The sequence below is a fragment of the Apodemus sylvaticus genome, chromosome 10 (genome assembly GCF_947179515.1).
Source record: "Apodemus sylvaticus chromosome 10, mApoSyl1.1, whole genome shotgun sequence".
NCBI lineage: Eukaryota > Metazoa > Chordata > Mammalia > Rodentia > Muridae > Apodemus > Apodemus sylvaticus.
Window position 1 is genome coordinate 28,635,326 of NC_067481.1, and position 19,592 is coordinate 28,654,917.

The 19,592-nt window shown below is 47.3% G+C and overlaps 1 protein-coding gene and 2 pseudogenes across 1 annotated transcript; 2 read left to right on the top strand and 1 right to left on the bottom strand.

Annotated features, from left to right (window-relative positions):
• The first annotated feature begins 830 nt into the window (after positions 1 to 830).
• Positions 831 to 2,465, top strand: LOC127695483 (transmembrane protein 92-like). Its single transcript, XM_052197678.1, has 5 exons — positions 831 to 911; positions 1,255 to 1,277; positions 1,769 to 1,852; positions 1,992 to 2,190; positions 2,364 to 2,465. Exons 1-5 carry the CDS (start codon positions 831 to 833, stop codon positions 2,463 to 2,465), a joined length of 489 nt encoding a protein of 162 aa, XP_052053638.1.
• An 11,692-nt stretch (positions 2,466 to 14,157) lies between these two features.
• Positions 14,158 to 14,769, bottom strand: LOC127695063 (histone H3.3A-like; annotated as a pseudogene).
• Positions 14,770 to 16,013: 1,244 nt separating this feature from the next.
• LOC127694364 (cystatin-C-like) lies at positions 16,014 to 17,425 on the top strand (annotated as a pseudogene).
• Positions 17,426 to 19,592: the final 2,167 nt, after the last annotated feature.

A 19,592-nucleotide genomic window follows, 5' to 3' on the forward strand; every position in this document is an offset into this window, starting at 1 on the left:
AGGGAATCACCTAGCTGGCTTTACTGGCTTGTTTTGTTGGAAATTTGTTTCATTTTTATGTGTCTGAGAATTTATTACGTAGATGTATGTGCACTGTATGCATGCCTGGTGCTCTCAGAGTTCAGAAGCCGGCATCATCTAGAACTGGAGTTTCAGGTGCTTATGCGCCATCTTGTATACAGATGCTGGAAGCAGAATCCAGGTCCACAGATGTCTGCTCTCAAAGTTAGTCATCTTTCCCAAATGTTGCCCCTCCCATCCTATACAGGGATTCTCTGTGTAGTCTTGGCTGACCTGGAACTTGCTCTGTAGACCAGGCTAGCCTCAGTAACCCACCTGTCTCTTGTCTCTGGAATGCTGGGATTTAAAGGCTTGTGCTACCACCATCTGGCTTTTTTTTTTTTTTAAATTCAATCCTAGCTGCTCCAGATCTCACTACTTAAATCCCACTAGCTGTGAACTCACAGAAATTTGGCTTCTTATCCTTGGTGGGATTAAAGGTTGGGTAACCACGCCCTGTTCTAACCACTATTTAAGCACAGCAGAGCACAGGGACATCCACAGCGCTCTGCTCCATCCAACTTACAAAGTTGGTAAGTCAATCTCTTCTAAACTCCCAATTCCCAATTCCTCAAACTCAAGCAAGGCCAGGTCTTCTCTACTTCCCTTTTCTGAGCTCTAGGTCAGCTCAAGGCCCTGGTTGTGAATAACTCCGGTGTGTTAACTGAGCCCCTATCCTGAGGCTGGGCCCCATAGGTAGAGGGAAGTTGGGAAGGTCTTGCCCTGTCACTCTGTCTTTACACACAGAAGCTCAGTGGCCCCTTGCAGAGATGAAGGACGCCTGTGTTGTGGGCACACTCACCTTGATCTTTGGCCTGCTTTCCAGTCTCCAAGGAGTAAGCACCAATGAGGTAAGCCAGTCTTCTGTGACTTTGGGAGGACCCTATGGGCAGAGGCTTATCCCTGGACATGTCAGTTGGAGGGAGGGAGATTCTGAGACCCACTGTCTGGAAAAATTTCTGAGCAGAGACTAGCCTACAGTTCTTTGTAAGACAGAGTTTCTTGTTCCCAATCTGGCCTCAAACTCATTCTGTAGCCTTGAATAGTTCTGCTTCTCTTGCATTCTGTCATGATGGACAAGCACCACTGGTTTACACACACCTCCCTGATTTACCGCCATGTTGGAGAAGCATTCTCACTCCTGAAATCCAACTCCCAGGCTTTGAGAACTGACCTGTCTTTTTTCTTCCACAGGGTGTAAACACATGTGACAGCTTGTAAGTATGGGACTTTGTCTAGAATTATCAGTAAAAGGAAGGCGGGGTGGGGGTGGGGGAACCTGCCTGTGCTCAGATTCTGCCCTAAATAAGAGGACAGACGCCTAATTCCTATCACTTTTGTTGAAAACATAGCCCCTCTCACCTTACCCAACCTCAGGATCTGCAGTCTGGAACTGCTACTAATCCCCAACCTTTCACAGCTGGGGGAGGGGGAGTCACATGGGCAATGTCCCACTGCTGCCTCCCATGGAAGATCAGCACCATGACCATTCTGCCTAAGGAACAATGGCATCCTGCCCTGATGAACTCTGACCTCAGGCCTGGAGGAAAGACACTGATTCCTCCCAGTGAACCCAGGATGGATCTGTAGTTCACACCCACTAAGGGTGACTTGCAACCTGAGGGTCTAAGAGTCTAGGGAAACAGGACCCTTTGGTTTGACACTCTGATGCCATCAGTATCTCCCCATGTCTGTTTGTCCTGACTAGAAGCTGCCCCAAAGGATTCACATACTGTGACAATGAATGCTGCCCAGAAAGAAAGGCCTGGGATCCTGCAAACAACCCCTTCCTGTAAGCCGGGGCTCACCACTTCTGGGCATCATTCACTGAGGGCTGGGTCCACCAGAGACAAGGTGGGGGTGGGTGATGGAGGGGGTTTGGCAAGGGAGCATGGCCTAGGTACTCATGACAATACCATCCCCCTCCCTAGAGTCTTGTTCATCATCTTATTGGTCACAGTCGCCATATTTTGCATCTGTGGGCTAGTGGAGTACTTCTGTCCCAATTGTAGAAGAGAGCAGGATGATATCAGAACAGGGGATCATCAGACTACCCAAGAACCACCCTCCATTGCTCTCCTAGAGAGCATTTGGGTCACCTCCTTGGATCCCCTACCACGCTACAGTCAGGTAGGTGTGTCTTTTTGTCCCAATACCTAACATGTTTCATAGCCGGCTGTTGAACATGTTGTCATAATGGATTGGGGAAGGGGGATAATGGATAGGCAGGGGCTCTGCCAACCCTATTTGCCATTCTTTGCCCCCAGACTCTAAATAAAACAAGTATCCCTTTTCTCCTGCAGGTTGTTCTGAATCCAACTCCCACAGAACCACCTTCTCCCTACAGCCTCAGGCCTAAGGGCCCTGCTGGTCAGATGAGAGGGAATGCCTATGCAACCCTGTGAGCTCCCTCACACACAGACCTCTTGGATCAAGCCCAGGACCCTGGAATGACTGCTGATCCCATCATGTCTCTTGTACTTTGATTTAATTTATTGTTTTTATACACCGCTGCCCCCTCCCCTTCTGTCTTGAGAGCTAAGTTGGGTCCAGAATCTCTGTCCCACACTCAAGGCTGTTGAGAGTTTTAAGAATTGGCAGTGGCTGAAGTGGTTGCAGAGAGATCATTGCTAGTGGACTGCCAACCTTGACTAGACAGCTCACTCTGCCATCCTACAGAAGCACTTCTGTGCCTGGAAGAGATTGAAGACTGAACAGCACAGACTCTGAGCCATCTTCCAACCACACCTGGGCAGAGAGGGCCTTGCTGTCCCTCTATAGCAATGTGAGAACCCAGGGACTGAGTGCCAATGGCTGACTGCAGTGTAGGGATGGAGACAAGGTCAGAGGCTGAGGAAACACTTCCAGCTTCTCCCAGTGGTGACTGACTGCACTGACACCTGCTGGGAGGACTGAGCATCCAAGATGTGATGAAGGCTTCGACCTTCAGCTTCCTGGGACTTGGGAGCACTAAAGAAATGAAGAGGAAAGCTCCCACAATTCTATTCCAGTCCTGTGACCTGCTTTCCTGGGAGACCAGAACTTGACACATCATGGGACTCTTAGGGCGATACAAGCCAGAAAACAGCCTCTTATGAGAAGGTAGGGGAGGGAGAAAGCCTGGAGATGCTGGCATGGTTAGACTACTGTGGATTGAGACACACAACGATTCAGGCACATCTTCTGGTGCTCTGGACCAAAAAGGCTGTGAAACACTGGTCCACATCCATTGACCCGTGGGAACTTGTTCCGTAAGACAGGCACACATCCCCTAATGATGAAAGATTTGTCATGTCAACCTACATTGTGTCTGTCTTATTGGGAGAAAAGAAAATTACATAGCAGGTTTGTAAAATACATGTAATTGTTACATTTTTTTATAAATGTGTGTTTGCATGTTTCTTTGCATGCTTGATAAGATCTGGAAGAGCCAGGTGCTATGGTGTAGTTCTAAGCTGGTCAGAAATCTGAGGCAGGAGGATTACAGCTCTGAATCTAGCCAGAGTTATTTAATGAGTTAAGTCATGGTGGGAGGGTGTCTGAGAACATAGCTCAGTGGTAGAGAATTTGCCTAGCATGTGCAAGATCTGGAGGTAAGTCCCCAGCTGCTTGTCCAATAACTCTAGCACTGTATGACAGCTACTAGGAGCAGTGAGCAGGTGGCTAGCTTGGGAGGACTCTTAAAAAAAAAAAAAAAGAAAAAAAAGAAAAAAAAAAAAAAAAACTCCTGAAGGCAGTGGTGGTACATGCCTTTAATCACAGCACTTAGGAGGCAGAGGCAGGCATATATCTGAGTTCAAGGCCAGCCTGGTCTACAGATTGAGTTCCAAGACAGCCAAGACTATACAGACAAACCCTGTCTTGACAAACAGAAAAACATGCCGGGCAGTGGTGGCACACACCTTTAATCCCAGCACTTGGAAGACTGACACAGGAGGATTTCTGAGTTTGAGGCCAGCCTGGTCTACAAAGTGAGTTCCAAGAGAGCCAGGTCTACACAGAGAAACCCTGTCTTGAAAAACCAAAAAGAGATTAGCCCTTTACAAGTCACTAATGGATAGAATATCTCCCTCCCTCCTCTGCTTGTTCTATCTGTGATTCTCTTTTACTTTTTTCTTTCTTTTTATTTCTTTCCTTTTTTTTTTTGTTTTTTTCTTTTTGCCAAAGATTTATTTATTTACACTGTAGCTGTCTTCAGACACTCCAGATGAGGGTGTCAGATCTCATTACAGATGGTTGTGAGCCACCACATAGTTGCTGGGATTTGAACTCCGGACCATCGGAAGAACAGTCTGTGCTCTTAACCGCTGAGCCATCTCTCCAGCTCCCCCCCCCTTTTGTTTTTCAAGACAAGGTTCTCTGTATAGCCCTAACTATCCTGGCACTCTCTCTGTAGACCAGGATAGCCTAGAATTCAGAACTCAGAGATCACTTGCTTCTGCTCCTTAAGATCAGGGATTAAAGGTGTGTCCCACCAGGCCCAGCTTGGACATACATTGCTGATTCCATTTTGAGAAGAGCTGGGAGGGAGGATGTAGCTATCTTCTTAAGCCCTGCAGCTTTTCATGTGCAAAACTTGACACAACCTAGAATCATTGGAAAGAATCTCAGTTGAGAAAATACCTCTAACATCTGGCTGTAGGCAAGCCTACAAGGCATTTAAAAAAAAAAAAAAAGAATGAGGGCCTGGCCATTGTGAGGCCATCCCCGGTGGTCCTGGGTTCGATAAGAAAGCAATTTGAGCCTGGCATGCTGGCACGTGTCTTTAATATCAGGCCGGGGGACAGAGGCAGGCTAGCGACTCTGTGAGTTCAAGGCCAGCCTCAAACAAATTCAGTGTTCTAGGATAGCCAAACAAACCCAGTCTGGAGAGGAAGGGGATAGAGGAAGTGTTAAGTTTCACACCTGGGACAGAGGCCTGAGGGGCCTATTTTATATTAAAGTGGAGCTGACCTGCAGGCTCTCCCAGCATCCCTCAGTCCCTGTCTGTTACAGGGCATGGTTGGTACCCAGCCCTCTGCCCTGAACTCTGCAGCATAGAACTGGGCCTCCCTTCCTCCAGATGCTCTTCCCTATAGAATCCAACCAGTTTTGCTACCAGATTCTTTGATAGCTTTATCCTCTTGGCCACTGGACTTCATCATCCTCCTGACCTGTCCTGGTGCTCCGCCTTCCTGTCTGTCACCAACCCCAATGTCTCAGGGTCAGGTAGACTCTGGACTTTCCCAGATCTCCCTGTCTCTCCCTATGTTCTACTTTGTCTACAGTGAACTTCTTCCTCCATCATACCAACCAGAGGTCATGTCCTTTCTGTTTTATTTGAGAGAGAGAGAGAGAGAGAGAGAGAGAAACAGTCTGAGAAAGCCATGAGGAGCAAGCCAGTATGCTGCACCCTCATGGCCTCTGCATCAGCTCCTGCCTCCGCGTTCACACCCTGTCTGAGTTCCTGCCCTGACTTCCTTCTGTGATAGATTATAACGTGGAGGAGATGTAAATCAAATAAACCCTTTTTGCTCCACTTGCTTTGGTCATGGTGTTTGGTCATAGCAATAGTAACCCTAACTAGAACATCCTCCTAGCCTCCGACCTCCCATTGTGAGCACCATCTGCTGCTCTGGTCCAGGTGTGTCAACCTCTATACTGGCCTTTCTCCAAGACCTCCTGACCCCCACCTTCATGCCTTCAGAGTCAACCCCAGCCTCAAGTTCTTCTAAGCAAAAAAGACAGAAGCTATCTTCGTATGATGGCCCACTCCTTTAGTCCCAGCACTTAGAAGGCAGGGGTAGGCAGTTCTGTGAGTTTGAGGCTAGCCTGGTCTCCATAGAGAGTTCAAGGCCTGACAGAGCTATATATAGGGAAACCCACACTGTCTCAAACCAAACCAAGCCAAAGGAAACTATCTCAACAAGGCCATCCAATGTCTGCCCCACCTACACAGATATCTTGCACAGATTTGCTGCCCCAAACTGAGCTGGGCCCTGAGTGACCCCTCCCATTCCCAACTCCCTCCAGGTGTCTCTCACTCCTGTGATTTCATTGCCATTATGCAGGCTTGGGGTTTTTATAACTTTCCCTGTACCAACCTCTGAGAACCTCAGTCTCCTGTCCTGCTGACCCACCTCCTCTCTTCCTCCTTTCTTCTCTTCTGTTCCCACTATTCCAGGACAACCACAATTCTGCTGAAGCCAATGTCTGTTTTCTTTTTTCTTTTCTTTTAAAGATTTTATTTATTTTTATATATGTGATGAGTATACTGTAGCTATCTTCATACTCCAGAAGAGTGTATCTGATCTCATTACAGATGGTTGTGAGCCACCATGTGGTTGCTGGGATTTGAACTCATGACCTCTGGAAGAGCAGTCAGTGCTCTTAACCGCTGAGCCATCTCTCCAGCCCCCAATGTCTGTTTTCTGACCCATATGGCCAGTGTTCTTGCTCCAACAATTTCCCATGCCTGTCTGAGTCCACTCTGCCTAGCTTTCCTCTCCAACACTGGCTGCAATTTCCACCTCCTCTGTCACCTCTGAGTGAAGGTGGATCTGAGCTGTTGTGGATGGGCCTCATGCTGTTCTTGTGAATGAATCCCCTAATGAATAAAGGAGCCAATCACTGGGCAAGTAGGCAGGACCTCCGGGTTGGATAGAGAAAGAGATGAAGCAGAAGAGAGTTACTATTTTTTTGTCGCAGGGAGAAGCATATGGGTAAGGTATAGCTGCTAGAGTTTCCAGGTATCATGGTGAATTTTCAAGGATTCACCATCGGAGGAATTAGATTTTAATAAGGATTACAAGATTAGGTTTTAGTTGTTACGCCCAGAAATTGAGTTACCATTGTTTCTGAACTAAATTTGTATTGCGTTTTCCTTCACGCTGCCCCTTGTCTGGGTTCAAGAGAGAACAGTACAGTGACCAAGCATGGGCTTGACAGATGCACACCACAAAGGCCGTGGGGGGTGGGGGGGGTTGAAGCACAAGATTGGTGTGATAGCAACATACCAGTGGGAACCTAATGAGCTGAGTGGAGAGATTGTGGAGTTCTGAGTCAGAGTCTCCATGAGATAAAAACAGGTCGGCCATTTCCCGTCAGTGAAAGGCCAGTCAGGCTGCCAGAGCAGAGGCACAAACACAGGAACATGCTGTTTCTTTTTTTAATATTTCCCACAACATTGAGGCTCTATCTTTGTCCTAATCTGTGCTCACTCACACAGTGCCTGTCATACTTCCGGTGACTGTGTTACAGGACTAATACACCTTCCCAGTGAGAAATCACTCAGAGTGCTTAGAGATAAGAGATAATAAAGGAAAACTGTTGTACCGGGTGACTACTTCTGCTAATACACAAAAGGAAGCCAGCCCTGAACAGAAATTGTTGGGTAATAGGCTCTGGTCATGAGGAATTGAGTCAGGCTATACCAGGTAATAGACCCTAGCTATATATAATTCTTTGGCCACAGCCTGACCAGTCTGGTCCACCTGTGGGAACAATATCCTGGGGTATGGAAAATAACCCACCCTGTTCCCAGTCAAACCATAAAAAGATGGCTGTCACTTCCTGTAGCTGCCTATGTATTTGTATAAGTCCCCTCCCCCAGCTCCTCTAGATAAGGTTTCTCTCTTTGTGTAGCCCTGGCTGTCCTGGAAGACCAGGCTGCCCTCAAACTCAAGAGATCCACCTGCCTCTGCTTCCTGAGCACTGGGATGAAGGGTGTGCACCACCACTGCCTGGCTCTCCTTCCTCCCCTGGGACCCCTTAACATACTCATCCTTCATCCCAAGGAAAGGTTGGAGCCCTGCCTGTTGAGATGCAGTCTATCAGCTTCTCTGCCTCCCTTTTCTCTCTGCAATGGCCATTGGCTTATAGTTTCACTCAGAGACTGAACTTCCTATGTTAGACACACCCATTCCTTGTCCCTGTGCTTTCTAAGGACCTGGTAATTATACAGCCCCTCCGTGTGCTCCTGAGTCAAATTCTACTTCTATTTCCTAAGTAAGTTGAGTAGATCTAACATCAGCTTTTACCTCTCAGTTCCTCCTCCATCAGCTCCACAGACTGTTTGTTGAATCTGGGATCTTTATCTCTGGCCAAGACCTCCCTGTTAAACTCTAGACATACTTCACCACACCACTCTGTCCCTTGGAGCCTATGGAAGACCTCAAGGCCAAAAGCGAGCTCTGCCTTCTTCTTGCCCTTCCTCAGCAGGTCCTTCCTGGTGTCCTTTCACAGGTGGATGGACCATCAAAAACCTAGCTGTTCTGGTTAAAAACAAACAAAACCAGAGGTGTTTTCTGGTTTCTCTTTCCATGCTCTCCTGCCCTGCTTTGTGGCACCCAAAGCAGACCCACATCTACCTCTCCCTATTTCGGGGTCACAGTCCAGAGCAGGCCACTCCAGGCTGTGCAGAGGACTGTCCCTAGGCTGTGCTTAGGACTCTGCAGACTTCTGCCTCTGCTGTAATGTCCATCCTGCCCCCTGCAGGTCATGCTGTGCAGTACAGTGATGGTGGTCTTCTCTTTCTAAAAAGTTGAGACAGGATCTCAACACTGGTAGCACACACAGACTGACCTAGAACTCACTGTATAGCAGAGGATAGACATCCTCCTGCCTCAGCTTCCTTAGTGTAGGCATTACAAGTATGGCCCACCAAGTCTGGCTATCCACTCACCCATTGCCTCTAACACACACTGCTGGGGGCTGAACCTCTGGCTTCAATTGTGCTGATTACTAGCCCCAGGGCAATCCCTCTTTAGCATAGATTCATTGCTCACATGTGCCCCACCCCCTACTTGGGGCATAGGACACACCTCTGCCAGTGGCCAGCAGGACAGAAGATGTGGTCTCTCCCTTCCAGCCTCAGTCTTGTTTCTTTCTCAACCCTTAGTGTCCCTAGTCAGAGCCTGCCTCAGGGGATTCCATCTTTCCAGGAAACTTGAACTCACTCCCTATCACCACTGGGCCTACCCAGAGGGCTTTTCTCATCCAGACTCCAGTTTCTCCCTGTCTGAGAGACCTCTCTGATAGTGCAGAGAGAGGAGCCCCATCCTGTCCTGAAATTGCCTTGCTTTGTGTTGTCCTGTGTGTTCAATGACTGTGTCAGTTCTGCACCCAAGTTCCATCAAGAAAGGACCTGCCACTGTCACAAAACAGTTCATAGTCGTTATTAGGTAGGCCCAGTCCATGGTGGGTGTCATACCTTGGTGATTGAGTTCTTGTGGAACAGTCATGGACAGCTCAAAAGAAAAGCCAGAAGTGTCTTGGGGGTGGGGAATGGCTTTGTAACTCCTGGTACCATCTGTAACTTTGGTGCCCAGGTGAGATGAGGGGACTGATGGAAGCATCCCAGAAATCAAAGGAGCAGAGCCTGTCCTTTATTAGAAGCATAAGGTCATTGATCAAGGCATGAAGGGCAGCAGTTTCCCTGCGGGAGGGGATACTCAGTGCAGAGGTGCAAGGGGGCTTGAAGGATTTATAGGGCAGAAAAGAAAGGGAATTTGGGGGGTTAGAAAACTATCATTTGCAGATTAGTTTCCTGCACTCTCCGGGGTGTAAAATGCCACAGAAGGTCTTTATCCAGTGTTGACTTTCTTCCGAGGAGCTCCTCCTCCCTCTCATTGTTTCAGCTCTAGTCACTATGTTGATATTCTTGTCATGCAGGTGTTCAGATCCCTCTGCTGAGTCAGGAGTTTCTAGCTAGTCTGGGGCTCTCACAGCCATTCCCCTTTCACTGCAAGTGCCTGCACACCTTCTCCTCCTTCTTCCCTCCTCCTTCCTTTCTTCAGTCAGTTCTCAGGGATCCGCTCCAAAAATACCAGACACTGTAGGGAAGCCGTGGTGGTTGGAGGGTAGGAGGTACCTCAAGGAGACACTGTTCCTGTCCCTGTGAAAGACACAAGCAACCCGACAAGGGAGTCTGCTTCTAGTGCATGCTGAGTGCTGGGACAAAAACCCCAACAGGAGACAGTAGAGAGCTCTGGGGGGAGGGGGTGGGCTGAGACTGCTCACATAAGGAGGCCAGGCCCATTCTCTTTGAGGAAGTCACACTGAGCTAATTGTAGAAGAGGAGAAGTAGAATGTGGCATGCAAAGAACAAGGGTCAAGGGTCAGGGTTTGCAAAGATCTGGAGGGGACTGGCCTCAGAAGCCCAGAATCCTTATCAAAGAGCATGCTTTCTCAGTTCTGAGCACCAGAATAGTGACAGGAAAATATTGGTCTGGTTGCTCTTTCAGAGGGTCTGGTAGTGGAGGCCAGCAATTCTTAGTGTCCCTGAGCTGGGAACTGTCCCCAAACCTCTCTACCTTTGACTTTGCAAAATCTGTCTGATAAGGACATTCTTCATGGACTGAGGACTCAACCTCAACCAGATAACTTTTATTAATTACTAAATACAAGGGCAGTGTTGTGAGTCAATTTCCTTTAAGGTAAACTTCTGTTTTGGAAGCTCCTTAAGATAAAGAAATATCTATTCCTGGAAGTAAAAAACTCAAAGGCTTCAGGAAGTACCTGAAACTGACAAGATTCACTGCTCTCTTCCTCCTTAAGCATACATAAGCAGTAAGGACAGCTGAAAGTTGCTTTCTGACCAGCAAAGCTACCTCAAGAAGCTCAGTCCAGCAGCTGAGCTCCCTGACAGAGACACTCTCCAACCTGTTGAGCTGCACACATGATGTGCCCTGGGCTACAGGTTTCCAGCCTTTGTGAGCTGTTCCAGTGTTGGAGTGAACTTTTGGTAATACACCTATCTTTGATCCATTTCTGCTCCTATAAATCATCCCTCACCCATTCTTCTGTAAGTAACCACAATAAAACTTACTGCCTCACCAGTTTGGTCTTTGGTGGTGTCCTTAGATTCTCTGAGAAAAGTAGATGTTTGTCCATGGATCCCCAAGAGCAGTGTCACATAACATGCCCTATCACAAATAAGTTCTCATCCTGGGCTTCCAGGGGGTGCTGGAAATATAGGGAGCTAAAGTAGTAAGAAAATGAGGCTGGAGAGATAGCAAAGTGGTTAAGAGCACTGACCTTCTAGAGGTCCTGAGTTCAATTGCCAGCAACCACATGGTAGTTTACAACCATCTGTAATTGGGATCCAATTCTTGCTTCTGCTATGTCTAAAGACAGGGGCAATGTACTCCTATATATAAAATGAATAATTGTTGAAGAAGGAGGAGGTGCAGGAAGAGGAGAAAGGAGAAGAAGGAGAAGGAGGAGAAGGAGAAGAAGAAGAGGAGGGGGGAGGAGGAGGAGAAGAAGAAGAGGAGGAGGAGGAAGAAGAGGAAGAGGAGGAGGAGGAAGAAGAAGAAGAGGAGGAGGAAGAAGAGGAAGAGGAGGAGGAGGAAGAAGAAGAAGAGGAGGAGGAGAGGGAGGAAGAGGAGGAGGAGGGAGAAGAAGAGAAAGAAGAAGAAGTGGTGGTGAGAGGACAAACATCTGATCTGGATAGTCCTAAAAAGAAAGGACTTCAACTAGCTGGAGAGATGGCTCTGTGGTTAAGAACATTTGTTGTTCTTGCCCAAGTCGTCAGTTTCATTCTCTGCACCAATCCCAAGGCATGTGATGCCACATGCACACGTGGGCAATAAATCCACATGAATCCACATAAAATAAAAATATGTAAACCTTTTTATGACCTAAAAGAACACCCAAAACAGCACATCTTAAAGTCCCACTCCACCTCATGCCATCCCCTAGTGTGATGGCTGCTTTTAGTTGTCAACTTGACTCCATCTGGGATTGATGAAATTCCAACTGGCTGGGTTCACTTGTGAGGGATTTTTTTCTTAAATCAAATGATGCAGTAAGACCAACCTTAACAGAGATATTTAGAGGCAGGAAGATACACCTTAAACCTTAGCAAATTCATTCCTTGTTGGCATTAGATTTTACTTCTTCAGGATTCTGGTGCACACTGAAGACCAGTGGGGACATCCAGCCTTGTGATCTGACTGACTACTCGATTCTTGGACTCCCCATTGGTAGACAGCCATTGTTAGCTTAGCTGAACTCCAGCCTGGAAGCCATTCCAATAAATCCCTTTTCTATAGAGAGAGTCATTGTATCATTTCTGTTCCTCTAGAGAACTCTGACTCCTATAAAGGGCTGGTGGGAACATTCCCCACTCAAGTAAATCTGGAAAAGGCCAATGCGATCCGCTCACACTGAAAATCCCTGACTCACCTGAGGTGAGGAGCTGAGGAGTCGGCCACAGAAGGAAACTGCTTCACCCTTCTGTGATACAGTGCTTCCCTGTGTTAGTGACCACAAAATCCTGTCCTCCTGTCCCTCATCCCTAGGGAGTGCTACCTTCTCTCCATTCCATGGAAACATGGCTGGAAAGTGGCCTTGCCTCATTATCAAGACAACTGGGAGAACTGACTTTCAGACTCCTATAATGGAGACATTACAAAGAAGTGCAGAAGTGGGTGCTACTGTGGTGTGTGTGTGTATGTGTGTGTGTGTGTGTGTGTGCATGTGTAGGTAACCCTGGTCATCCTGGAACTTGCTCTGTGTGCTGAACCTTCCTGTCATCCTGTATTTTAATTGCTGCAGTGGTTACATACGCTTCCACATGTGACCCTGGCATGGTGGTGCATGCATTGATTCTAGCACTTACGAAGGGGAGGCAGGTGGATCTCTGAGTTCCAGGCCAATCTGGTCTACATGGTCTACATAGTATTCCAAGGCCAGCAAGTGGTACGTAGTGAGATCCTTCTGCAAAGGAACAACTAAATGCAGCTCACACACAAAAAAAGAGAAAGGATGTGTGTAGGGGAGATCTATATGACATTAAGTAAGGCAGAATTATAGTTGGTACCCTTGTAGTTTCCTGATTGTGGTATTTTACACAATATGTAACCATCAGTCATCCCCAAAGAGTGTAACCTGTGGGAGAAGCTGGGCAAACGGAGATTGGGACTATGTGTGTATATGTATGTATATATTTATGGGTTATATGTGTGTTATATATACGTGTTGGATATGTGTGTGAATGTTATATGTATGGGCATTATATATATAATTTTTTGTTAGTTTTGTCAACTTTATCCAGCCTAGAATCACAGGGAAGAGCCTCGATGAGGACTGTTTCCATCAGACTAGCCTGTGGGCAGGACCATGGCAGTTCTCTTGTATTGACTGGAGGGTGAAGGCCCGCCCTAAACGTGAGTGGCACCTCTGGTAGCAACTCAGATAAAGGGAGCTGAGAGAAGCAAGCTTTGCCTTCTACCTCCTTGCCCTTCACTCTCGCTGGTCAGTTCATCTACCCTGGTGCTGCCTCTGCTGCTTCCTCCAGTGACAGCAGAACCGGCTTCTTCTGGCTTCTCAGGTTGACTGAAGGCCAGCAGCTGTCCAGGATTGCTCCAGGACCAGGATGGGGATGCTCAGGCACCCAGCCCCAGAGACTGAGCTAGCAAGCCTGTCAAAGTTCTGTTCCCTACCTAACCTGCAGTCCTTTCTCTGTGCTCTTGGCTGGGATGGGAGCGGCTGCTTCAAAGCTCCAGCTACTGTAACCTCCCTGCAGGGTGAGCTGTCAGCTGGGGCTGTGAGCAGGATCAACTCCTGTGTCCCCCAAGGTGCTTTTTTTAGTCAGCATGATTGTCACAACAGTGAACCTGGGACCGTGGGCACATGTGTTCTGCATGTGTGTGCCCTCTCATGGTTATGTGTAGAGGTCGGAGAGCTACTGAGTCACCCACTTCTCTTCTATCTACCACATTTAGGAATATGTATGTATGTACGTACTTATTTATTTTTATAGATTGTATTTTAATAGAAAATGTATTTTAATAGAAAACTTACAGGGATAGCACAGAAGACAGATAACAGTAAAAATATGTACTTGCATGTAGGACAACTCAGTGAGAAAATTATAGTGAATGGACGGGATCTACTGTATGATAAAATATCTACAATTGATAAAAATGCTACAATTACCATTTAGTTGCTGTCAATAAGAAATTTACCTATTTAAAAAAATCCAAATGCTGCATTGTTCAGAAATTTTTAACAGGTTTATTTGTAATTGTTATAAAGTTGAACTGTTGAAATGTGTTCACTGAAACATTTTGTTTGCATTAATGCTTTACATCTTGCATTTATATTACTGCCAATACCTGATTCTGTCCCCTATGTTTCCACTCGCAATCATATACTTAGGTACCTTTGACCCCATGGAAAAAATGTCTGACATTCAGAACTACTGATAACAGGAAGAAGAGGAAAAGAAATTTTTTTGAGAATGAAATGTTTCCCCTCATAGTGGATTCTAAAGCACGCTCTCCGCGTATGGGGCGTGCTAGCTGGATACCTTTTGGCATAATTGTTACACGTTTGGCATGGATAGCACACAGGTTGGTATCGTCAAAAAGGCCGACCAGATAGGCCTCACTTGCCTCCTGCAAAGCACCAACAGTTGCGCTCTAGAAGCGCAGATCTGTTTTGAAGTCCTGAGCAATTTCTCGAACCAAATGCTGAAAGAGGAGCTTGCGAATCAGAAGTTCTGTGGACTTCTGATAATGCCTGGTTTCATGGAGTGTTTCATGGAGTGCCACTGTACCAGGCCTGTAACGATGAGCTTTCTTCACCCCTCCAGTAGAGGGCGCACTCTTGCGAGCGGCTTTTGTAGCCAATTGTTTCCTGGGTGCTTTAGCACCAGGGTGGATTTGCGGGCAGTCTGCTTTGTACGAGCCATGGCGTGGGCACCTCCTTACTTACCCTCCTTCTCCTAGGGCTGGAGCTGGGCAACTGAGAGGCTGTGCTGGCCTTAGAGAGCGGTGGCAACACAGCCAAGGCTTCAAACACCTTATTTTTTTTGAGACAAGGCTTCTGCCTCTTATTGAACCCAGAGTTCACCATTTCAGAGAAGCTGGCTGGACAGGAGTCTCTGGGATCCACCCACCAGCACTGGGTTAATAAGAAATTTATGTGCCAGGCGGTGGTGGTGCACACCTGTAATCCCAGCACTCTGGGAGGCAGAGGCAGGCGGATTTCTAAGTTTGAGGCCAGCCTAGTCTACAGAGTGAGTTCCAGGACAGCCAGGGCTACACAGAGAAACCCTGTCTCAAAAAAACAAACAAACAAAAACAAAAAACAAAAAACAAAAACAAAAAGAGAGAGAGAGAGAGAGAGAGAGAGAGAGAGAGAGAGAGAGAGAGAGGGAAGGAAGGAAGGAAGGAAGGAAAGAAAGAAAGAAAGAAAGAAAGAAAGAAAGAAAGAAAGAAAGAAAGAAAGAAAGAAAGAAAGAAAGAAAGAAAGAAACTTATGTGACCATGATCAGCTTGTTACCTGTGTGCTGGGAATTCAAACTCAGGTCCTCACAGTTGTGCAGGAAGCACTTCCCCTCAACAATCTCTGCCGGGCTCTAATTACTCCAGGCCCAGGTGCTTGACCAAGAATTCTCAATGCTGCCCCGTCAGACTGATTGGTGGAATTACAGGCATGTGAACAGTGTCCTGTCTCCTGCTGCCTTGTTGTACAGTTTATGACTTATTGCACTATACTGAATGAAACATTAATAGAGTTTTAAAATGCTCTGTTACGATTATAATAATTATTATTTCTGTGTATGGGTGTTTTAACTGCTCATATGTCTGTGCACCAAGTGCCTGGTGGCCGGGGAGGCCAGAAGACCTGGATCCCCTGGAACTGGAGTTATAGATAGTCAGGAATTGTCAAGTCACTGCCGGGAATTGAACCCTGGTCCTCTGCAGAAGCATTCAGTGCTCTTAACTCCTGAGCCATCTCTCCAAACCCTGAAAGTTTATTTTAATAACTCAGTTTTCAGCCGCTGGGCTCTAGAGCTTTTCATGGTGGCCAAAGCCATTTGAGTGGATGCAGATCTTGTTCCTCCTGGCCAGGAAGGAGCTTTATTTAAACTGTAGGAATTTCAGTGTCACAGCAAGAATTAGCTGATCTTTCACTGCAGAGATGAATGAAAGATAATGGAGTTATACTCACCCTCAGGGATGGGCACGTGGCTCCTGCTCACACCAGAGAAGATTGTACGAAGGAACAGGTCAACTTCTGAGGTGGTGGCACTGCACCAGTGTGAGGTTGGAACACACACACTCACAATCCCACTATGTACCACAGGCTAGCCTTAAACTCATTGTTCTCTTGTCTTAGCCTCTTTTGGGCTGAGATCCCAGGCGTTCTCTCCCTCCCTCCCCCCTCCTCTCCCCCTCCCTCCCCACCCCCTCTCTCTCTCCATCCTTGTCCTCCCAGACAGGTCACTGTCCTACTCCTTCTAATTTGACCTTAGCTGGGGTGCAGAACATGAACTGGACAGCAGAGGGGGCAGCTGAGCCATTCAGGAGCAACAGTGCTTGTCTCCTGCAACCTGTGTGGAGGGACAGAGTGACAACTGCTCTGGAAAGAGGCAAGACCCTTCATTCCTGGCTTCATTCTGCCACGAAAAAAAAAATCAGCTCATGATTATTTGCTATTGCTGGATGCTGGATGATGGGTAACTGGGGTTGGGGAGAGAGAGACCTTGCCTGTGCCTGCCCAGCTGACCCTGGATGAGAAGTGAACAGTATTCAGTTTTCTATGAGATTGCTCAGTACTTCTAGGCAATCCACGTCATCCCTTCACAGCCTGTGTGTGTCATTTCATTTGTCCCCGACTCATCCGTCCTCCTTTTACAAATGAATTCAGAGACAGTTAGAGACTTCATGGCTTATGGTCACACAGCCAGCCAGCCAGAAGTGACATATCTGCTAAAATGACTCAGTACTGCCCCTGTAGGCGGAACCCCGCTACAGCAAGTGTTCACCCTCCTTGGAAGAGGCCACAGCCCTGTGCTGTTGGTGCCATAGACACAGAGGAGTTTTAGTAGAGTGTGGAGAAGCAAGGGATGGAGGATAAAGTGCCCAGGGAGGAAACAGAACACAGCCAGTTCTTCCTTTCCTCGTTCTGTACCAACTCCCAGTACTCTTGGAGCTCCGTTCCTTTGTCCTAGCCAACCATGTCCAGCCACTGTGTTCCTTGCTGCTCCTGCTGGCTGGCCTGGGGCTCGACCCCAAGGCAAGGCCCGAGAATGTTGGAAGCCCCGGAGGAGGCAGATGCCAGCTAGGAAAGCATGCAGCGAGCATCCGACTTCCCTGTGAGCTAGCACAACACGGGCAGCACCGATGCTTACCCCAGCCGCACCATACAGGCGGTGAGAGCTCGTAAGCAGCTCCAGGCTGGAGTTAACGACGTTTTTTTTTGCATGTGGAAATGGGCTGAAGTACATGTACCAAGTCCCAGCCAAGTTCGACTGACTGTCCTTTCCATGACCAGCCCCATCTGAGGAGCACTCTGCTCCTTCCAGATCTACAGCGTGCCCCGGAAAGGCACACACTCCCTGACAAAATTCCGCTGCACAAACGCCTAAGGGCTCAGTCTAGTAGGATCATGCAGATTGTTGCTTACCTGTTCTCCGTCCCTACAGTATTTCATCTCTCAGAAGGTACGGCAGGCAGGCTCTGCACATCTGAACACCTGTCCCCCGGTCCCACTCTTCTTGCAGTGCCTGTCAAGCCTTGCTCAATTAAAGAAATACCTTGGCTCTGGAAAAAAAAAAAAAAGTCCGAAGTTAAAAGTCTCTTCTGAAGCCGGGTGGTGGTGGTGGTGGCGCACGCCTGTAGTCCCAGCACTTGGGAGGCAGAGGCAGGCAGATTTAGGAGTTTGAGGCCAGCCTGGTCTACAGAGTGAGTTCCAGGACAGCCAGGGCCACACAGAGAAACCCTGTCTCAAAAAATTCCACACACACACACACAAAGTCTCTTCTGAGATCCATCCAATCACTTAACTGTAATCCCAGAATCAAGACAGGAAACCAGCTGGGCAAACTCCAAACTCTGCCTCTCCATGTCTGATGTCTAAGCTGTCTTCCGATCTCCAGCACCTTTCTCATCTCTGTTGACTACAACAAGCTTCTTTTCCTGGGCTGGTTCCATTCCTTTAGCAGCTTTCCTCAGGAAATATCCTTTGGCTCTGGCATCTCAAAAATCTTGGGGTCTCCGAGGCAGCTCCAGTGATACAGCTTCTTGTCTGGGACCGACACATGATCTTGTGGGCTCCACCAAATGTCTGGCATCACTTCTCCATCTCTGCCCTCTGTAACACTCTTGTTTGGTTTTTTGTTTTGTTATGTAGTGTTTTTGGGTTTTTTTTTTTTTTTTTTTTTTTTTTTTTTTTTTTTTTTGAGACAGGGTTTCTCTGTGTAGCCCTGGCTGTCCTGGAACTCACTTTGTAGACCAGGCTGGCCTCGAACTCAGAAATCCACCTGCCTCTGCCTCCCAGAGTGCTGGGATTACAGGTGTGCGCCACCACCGCCTGGCTTGCTGTTTTCTTCTTAATCACAGCTAATTTCTTAGCTCCCGCTAACCATCAATTGTCCCAATTGTCCCTTCTGTTTTTCATTCTAGAGCCAGAGCCACTTGACTGCAGCTGCTTGTAGGAGCTGGATCCTGCCCCTCCCCCCTTATCCTATCACCAGCTTTCTGTTTCCCCACTCCCTCTCTGCCTCAGCTTGGCTTTCCTGGAACTTGCTCGGTAGATTGACCTTGAACTAAGGGACCAGCACGTCTCGGTCTCCCGTAATTCTAGGATTAAACATAAGTAGCGCCTAGCCTAGATTTAAGCTTTTCTTCACCTAGAACTGCTTTGTCCCAGGGTGGCCTTGACCTCAGAGATCTGTTTGGCCTTGTCTCTTGGGATCAAAGATATGAATCACCTTGCCCGGATCTAAATTTAGTAGGACCACGACCCCAAATCCCTTAATCTGCTCTCTCCAAGAACATAGGATTCAGCGCCATTTCACTTCCTGGGGCCCCGTTACTATTTCAATCATACATTTTATGTTTTTCCTTTCTCAGCTTTCGAGGCTCAGTCAAAATGCTCGTCATGAGACTTAACCAGAGAACAAAGTTTCTATGGGGCATTTTTGACACTTTGTCAATGCAATTAATTTGAGTCTCTTCACCTCAGCCTTAGGTAGACTCTTCACACAAGGACAGAAAGTAGACATATTCTCCACCAAAATTCTACAAAGAAGTCTCTAAGCCACATATTGAATTTTTCACTGAAGCCTCTTGGGCCAGGTCCACCCAATTGAAATAATTCTCAATAACAAAATCCTGGAACTAAGTCTGTAGATCAGTCTGGCTTCAGAGATCCACCTGTCTCTGTCTCCTGAGTGCTGGGATTAAAGGCTTGGGCTACTACAACTTGCCTTTTTTTTTTCTTTTTTTTTTTTACTTTAACCCTTACTATCCTGGATTCCACTAATAGTATCACACTAGCTTTGAACTTAGAGAGATTTGTTTGCCTTCTTCTCTCTGATGAGATTAAAGGTTGTGTCACCATGCCCTGCTCTAACCTCTATTTAAGCACAACCCAGCAGAGGGACTTAACAAAGTTGGCAAATCAATCTCTTCTAACCTCACAATTCCCAATTTGCTCAAACTCAAGCAAAGCCAACTACTCCCCACTTCCCTTCCTTGAGATCTGGCTCAGGTCAAAGACCTGGTCCCGCCCAACTCCGGCATGTTAACCCC

What these genes read in the sequence shown, in the direction of transcription:
- LOC127695483 (XM_052197678.1), top strand. Translation starts at nt 831, where the DNA reads ATGAAGGACGCCTGTGTTGTGGGCACACTCACCTTGATCTTTGGCCTG. An exon ending in AAGGAGTAAGCACCAATGAG is followed by an intron (nt 912 to 1,254) that starts GTAAGCCAGTCT and finishes TTTCTTCCACAG; the next exon opens with GGTGTAAACACATGTGACAG. An exon ending in GTAAACACATGTGACAGCTT is followed by an intron (nt 1,278 to 1,768) that starts GTAAGTATGGGA and finishes TGTCCTGACTAG; the next exon opens with AAGCTGCCCCAAAGGATTCA.